This window comes from Branchiostoma belcheri, unplaced genomic scaffold, assembly GCF_001625305.1.
Source record: "Branchiostoma belcheri isolate BF01 breed outbred unplaced genomic scaffold, Haploidv18h27 scaffold60, whole genome shotgun sequence".
NCBI classification, from domain to species: Eukaryota; Metazoa; Chordata; class Leptocardii; order Amphioxiformes; family Branchiostomatidae; genus Branchiostoma; species Branchiostoma belcheri.
In genome coordinates this window covers 293,756-300,498 of record NW_017804243.1, presented here as the reverse complement: position 1 = coordinate 300,498, position 6,743 = coordinate 293,756, and the positions used below count along the sequence as shown (strand labels likewise).

Below are 6,743 nucleotides of genomic sequence, written 5' to 3'. Positions count from 1 at the left end.
GGTATAACCGCCCTTCGGTGTAACACACCAGCTTCTGTATCTGTATAGCCGGTATAACCGCCCTTTGGCATAACACACCAGCTTCTGTATCTGTATAGCCGGTATAACCGCCCTTTGGCGTAACACACCAGCTTGTCATATACATATACATACACACACACAAAAAAATAACATTAACACATGAAAATATGAGAAATATTGAAATTTTAGAAATATTTTATAAGTTTCCTTGTTCATAATATTATGTTCCCCAAGGATCTGTGTTTACTATGTTCATAAGATCACGACTTTCCAAATTTGACATGACCACTGTTAGTAATATACGACCAGTTGCCCTTGCTGTGGCGTACACGATATACAACGCCATAATGGCATACCTCACGAGCGGCGCTGCCATAACTGTTCTAAAATGTGCGGTATGTCCGACCACCAGCAGTGATGCTTGGGGGGTGCCTCGCAGAAATATGCTCAAGAGGACTGCAATGTTTCCTCTCACGGATAACGCAGTTAAACATCTAAACAAACTTGTTTACTTGTATCAGTATGTGAGTGAAAATATAGAAATACTTTTCAAAGTTTTCTGCCTATCACAAGACCCCTTAGGTCCATGTTGTTACAAGCCTGCTGACGGCATACATATGGGGCCTTGAGCAATGGGGCCTTGAGTTGCTGGTTGAGGTTATATATGTGGAGGATTGGTTTCAAAAATAGATGAATCTTTGAGGGGAGGGGAAGAGGAAAGGATGGATCATTTGCACAATTTGTCACAGTCTTCCCTCCCCCATGATTATAGTAGTAGGTCTGTCATGTGCATGGAGTTTGTTGGTTAGTTGGTTGCTTGTTTGGTGGGTTATAGTTAATATTGATCATCATAGCAAGGACACTCCATTTTGAAATATGATGATTTTATTATCTAAGTTTACCATCTATTTTTTGTGTCCCAGTGTCCTACTTCCAGCTAACATTTTCCCGGAACATTATCATTATGATCTGAATATAGGGGTTTGTTGTCTAAAAAATTCTGACACCTTCCTCAGTGATCAGAGCTTCTGACTGGAGGTATGACAGACACCGAAAGGAAAGCAAGGTAGGAATAGTTTGGTTGTGCAAAAGAAAACCCCTATATCCTATACTCTACCAACCTGATGAAACTATTTTTGAAAGAATTAGTCATATTTTCAATAACCATGAAACTTACTTGTCTGATAATATTACAAAATAACACCCTATCGCTATAACGGCGTCTCTAAAATAAAATGTTAATTTTCCAAATGATGCACCAACAGCCACGGTGGGGTCGTGTGGCGTAGCGGCAGAGTGCCCGACTCGGAACCGGAGGTCCCGGGTTCGAGTCCTGACATGTCACCAATCTTGTGCCCTTGGGAAAGGCACTTTACATGACTTTCCTCACTTCGCTCAGGTGGAAATGAGTATTGTTGGTGTGTTGGTGGCGGCATTAATATAAGTTGAAAAAACTTGAGTGTGCCGTCACCACGTCTTGTGATTACATGTTGGAATATAAAAAAAAAAACAGTCACTTGTTAGTTTTCTGTCCTGCTCAAGAATCAGGTTTGAACACAGTGAAGGTGTCGTTCTCACTGCCGGTCACCACCAGCCACCCCAGGGTTGTCATGGCAACGGCATGCGGGTTCCTGATCTCCGTGGTGACGTGTCGGAGGAACGCTCCCGTCTTGTCGAACAGCTCCACTCGGTGGTTCCAGCTGTCAGCCACGATGATGTTCCCCGCTCTGTTAAAGAAATCGCTTGGAAAATTATTTAATATTTGGCAAGAAAAGACTTTATAATAGAAGGGCATTTACAGCAAAAACTGAACTTCAATAGTTTGATACTAGTAGTATTATAAGAAAAATCTAAGATTATTACTCACAGTTTAAGGATGTTAACATAAAGCAAACATGTTTTTATCTTGATTTGCTAAATCTTTATTCGAAATCAACAAACCAAGGAAGTGAACTGGAAGCTTAAGGTGTATATTACTGGTATTATGTGCTATTCAACTATTAGGTGATAAACCACCTGGTTTGCTTCCCCTTCCGTCATGTTTTTAAAACTCAAACAAAGAGACAGTTGGTCTCACCCATCGGTGCAGATCCCTCGTGGCTGCTTTAGCTGACCTTCGATGTCTCCTTCCCCTCCAAACTTGAACAAAAACCTGGAGACAGGATGTGTGAAAGTATCACAGCTAGTATACATACACATATAGTACTAGTACTTGAAGCTCCTGAGTTCATAATATCTTTTTAAGATTTAAAAAAATTTCTTGCACTAATGCAGGTGATATTCAAAATTACCTGTACTAGCAGGATTTATGCCTTTCAATCTATCACAAAAGATTCTAAGAACTAAATTTTAAGCCCTGACCTGTCAATAAAAAATGTACAAACAAACAACCAAACCTGCCATCCTCGGCGTACACATAGACACAGTGGTTGTGGAAGTCTGACACGAGAATGTTCCCATCGTTGTGATCCACTGCGACGTACCACGGACTCATCATACCCTGCTCAGCTCCAACAAACAAACAAACAAACACACAAACAAACAAACCTGCCGTCCTCGGCGTACACGTAGACACAGTGGTTGTGGAAGTCGGACACGAGGATGTTCCCATCGTTGTGGTCCACTGTGACGTACCACGGACTCATCATGCCCTGCTCAGCCCCGACTGTGTTCACCAGTGTCCCATCTAGCGTGTACACCTGTAGGGTGGAGCAACACCAACTTATTACCTTCACCAAGAAGGTTATGTTTTCAGTAGCATTTGTGTGTGTGTGTGTGTGGGTGTGTGTGTGTGTGTTTGTGTGTGTGTGTGTGTGTGTGTGTGTGTGTGTGTGTGTGTGTGTGTGCGGTTTAGCATGATAAGTCAAGAAGCTTTAGATGGATTGTTATAAAACTTGGTAGGTGTGTAGGTCTTCATGAGACCAAGAAATGATTAAATTTTGGGCCCCCTGGCGGCTTTCCTAGGTACTGCAGCACCTTCTGGTTTTTATATCTCGTGATCTAGACATGCTACGGTCACAAATTGTAGGTGGTACTGCGGTAGATAGCTCTTGATGATGATGATGATGAGATAGCTCTTGGGCTAGGGAAGAAGTGACATTAGTTTAAGTGACTGAAGCAAAAGAAAGGCTTTAAGACGTCTTCTGACCTGAACTTCAGCTCTGACATCTTGAGGGACCGCCCGTGCATCTTGCTGAAGTGCTGAGCCCTCGGTACAGTGTGTGACGAGGATGTGGTTCCTCCTGGTGTCCACGGCCAGACCTCGCTTCCTCCGGGTGAACGAGAGATCGATAGTACTCAACACCTGGGGAGGGGGATAATTAATTTTGTAGTCAAACCTGTGTAAGTGCAACCATAAAAAGACAACCTCTACAATGTGATCACTTGTTGGTTGTCCCATTGATGATTTTCCCCATTGACACAAGCATTAAGAATCCTGTCTGTAGAAACCACCTGTTCACCTTGGGCTTTTCTACAAGTCTTTGAAGTTGTTTTTCATAGATGTGCAAGAAGAATAAACTTAAGAAGCCCTGCTTCTTCTTTGATTCTTGTATTGGACTCTTAAAACAAAACAAACAAACAAACACGCACCCTGCCCTGTTTGTTGTACTGCACAAGGGAGGACGACACAGAAGCAGTTCCGCCGGCCACCCACAGGTTCCCCTCCCGATCCACTGCTACATTCTCCGGCTCCATCTTCAAGCCCTGATGTCAGAAGAAGAAACGGACAAAAAGACACAGATAATATCATGAAAGTTCATCTGTGTTGGTAGTTACATGTTTAAAGTTAAACATCCAACACAAAAAATTCTCTCACCTAGAGCTTTCGACCAGTCACTCTGGTCTTCCTCAGTAGACTGACCCACACACACACACACATACACACACACTCACACTCACACACACACATGTACACACACACACGCACACACACACACACAGCCAGCCCAAATGGTACATGCAGTAATAAACACACAGCCTTACCTGCTGGTCCTGTAGTATAGTGTGAAACCCGCAGACGAAGCCGCCCTGCAGACTGAAGACCAGTACACGCTTGTTCCACAGGTCCTCCACCACCAACTCCCCTCCCCACACAGCCAGCCCGAACGGTCCCGTCTTGAACTTCTCCTGACCCGAACCCTCCCAGCCGAACGCCACACGCTGTGCGCGGTACTGCCCGTCCACCTGGAACGTGCCCACCACGGGAACTGGGGTCTGTGGTTGACCTTGGGCATCTGCTTGACCTTGAGCACGTATTTGACTTTGGCTCTGTATTTGACCTTGAGCATGTAGTTGACCTTGTGCAGGTGGTTGACCATTGCCATTCATTTGACCTTGCACATATGTTTGACCTTGAACAGACATTTGACCTTGAAAATACGTTTGACCTTGAGCATGTGCCTGAACATTTGCTTGACCCTGCTCCTGGCCATGGACTTGGATTTGATGCATCACTTGACCTTGCATCACTTGACCTTGGAGCTGTGCTTGACCTTGAGTATGACCTTGCAGATGACCTGCAGGATGAGAAGAGGTGCTGGAAGCTGCTGCAGATGTCGCTGAGTTTGACGCGGTCGTTAAAGCCGGGACAGAGACGCTGCCGAGGCTCAGTCCGGCGTTGTCGGCCGGGCGGAACGTGGCGACCTGCATCTGCCGCGGGCTGAGCGCGCCCGTGCCGCTGTACGTGCCCACGGCGAGCGTCCAGCCCGTGTCCTGCCCGAGGAACGCCACGCCTCCGCCCGCCGTCTCCCGCTCGGCGCGGTCGCACGCCGCTAGCAGCTCGCTGACCTCCGCCAGGATGCCCTCCCGCTGGGCTCCGACAGCCGCCATGTTCTGTAGATGGTTCTGTTTGACCTCCGACCTCAGCTGTTCTCTTGATTCAGTGATCGTCTGGAGCACCTGGTGACAGAATGTATGACTATAGTTTTGTAAAATTTTTAAAATTAAAAGGTATCATTTTTCAAAGCAAATACATACTGTTCACATACTCATACTCAAACACATTCATACATGTACATATGGTGACCAGCCCCTCCAACTCTGTCCTGCCACCTGTTACATAATGTCTTCGTGTCTGATGCAGCATCAGTTACCATGCATTGTGACAACCGTCTGATCCAGGTCATTGACCTGTTACATTTTGAGAAGAACCACAGCAAAAACAATATGTTTTTCTTCTGCAAAAGTAATTAAAACACAACAAACCTTGTTTAAAGTTATTCTAAATATCCAACACAATGAAGTTCTCTCACCTACATGTAGAGCTTTCGACCAGTCACTCTGGTCTTCCTCAGTAGACTGACCCAGTGAAGCTTGTCACATGGCTTCTTTGAGTGAGAGAACTGTATTGTGTTGGATCTAAGGTTTTAGCTTTAAACACGTAAGAATCAACACAGATGAACTTTCATGATAGCACAACAAACCTTGTTATAAGCGTCGGTGATGCTGGCGTTCGCCTGCTCCCGTTGCTCGTGCAGGGTTTTCTCCGCATGGCGCAGCGATCGCAGGAGCGTGAAGCGAGCGTCGAGAAGGTCGCGGGTTGTCATGACGACGGCCTGGACAACAGCCGAGCGCTCCTGCGCTGCTTTTTTCAGCGTGGTGGTGACGTGGCCGTCGTGAGCGTCTTCCAGACACTCCAGACAGATCGGCACCTTTAAGACATTAGATACATGTAACGTTACCATACAGTCAAACATAGTGATCACCTCAGAGACTATATCAGGACCACGTAGTCACTAGTACTTTGAGTACTGATAAACCATCATACAGTTCAGCCCCTGCCACATTTCTATAGAATATGTTGATTTGCACGAGTTCACCAATTACTTGGTTCCAGACATATTGGTGCCTTAAAGAAACAAGATACCCAACAGTCAAACCTGTACATGTACTAATGACCACCTCATGATGACCACCTGACCATTGATAGTGGTGCACAATCAAACCTACATACTGGTACATACAAATGTACACATGTACTAGTGACCACCTCTTTGTCAGACTCTATACAAGGGCCACCTGTTGACTGATATACAGTCATTCCTGTGACCACCTGCGACATTTCTGCAAATATGATAATAAGTCGATTGTTATCTGGTTGTCAGGTTGAAATGTAATTTCAAGTCATTGACTCTTAAGTATATTTGATTGGTATAATACCAAGTTTGAGGAAAGTAACACTACACAGATGCACCTGTTAAAATGTACTTTGTCTAGTAGGTTTACAGCTCTAATTGTGGGCACTACACAAAAGTTCATAACCACCAACTGTGGTGAGTCATGTACAGTAGTAACAGCACAGTTGTGTACAGTGTCAATATATGTACAGTATATTTTGTACAGTATATGTACAGTACCTTGCATGGCTTGCAGAATAGCCTGAGGTGCTCTGAAGAGTGGAAGCTACAGTTGATGCCAGCCGGTTTATCGCTCGATTCCTCCTGAATCTTAGGCAGTTGCTGCTGATTTTTTACACGCTCGCAAAGACTCGCAACTAGCGTGTTGTCTGGCAAGCCGGCAAGCCCCTGGGGTGGTGTCTTCACCTCGCAGTGACATCTGGGGCAGGGGAAGCCTTCCCCACCCCCCTGGTGGTGCTGTAGACAGTCCTGACAGAAGGTGTGCTGACAGGGCAGCACCTTGGGCCTGGTGAACAGCTCCAGGCAGATGCTGCAGGACAGTTCTTCCCCTATCTGGTCTCCCAAGCTGGAGAGTCCGGCAGCCAT

General features: G+C 45.5%; 1 protein-coding gene across 1 annotated transcript; it reads right to left on the bottom strand.

Moving 5' to 3' along the window:
* Positions 1–1,558: 1,558 nt before the first annotated feature.
* On the bottom strand, positions 1,559–6,743 carry LOC109482700 (tripartite motif-containing protein 3-like). The gene is made up of 8 exons (XM_019785519.1): positions 6,378–6,743; positions 5,445–5,654; positions 4,006–4,920; positions 3,613–3,726; positions 3,170–3,325; positions 2,569–2,720; positions 2,099–2,173; positions 1,559–1,748 (listed from the first exon to the last, which is right to left on the bottom strand). The coding sequence occupies exons 1-8, from the start codon at positions 6,741–6,743 to the stop codon at positions 1,559–1,561; spliced, it is 2,178 nt and encodes a 725-aa protein (XP_019641078.1).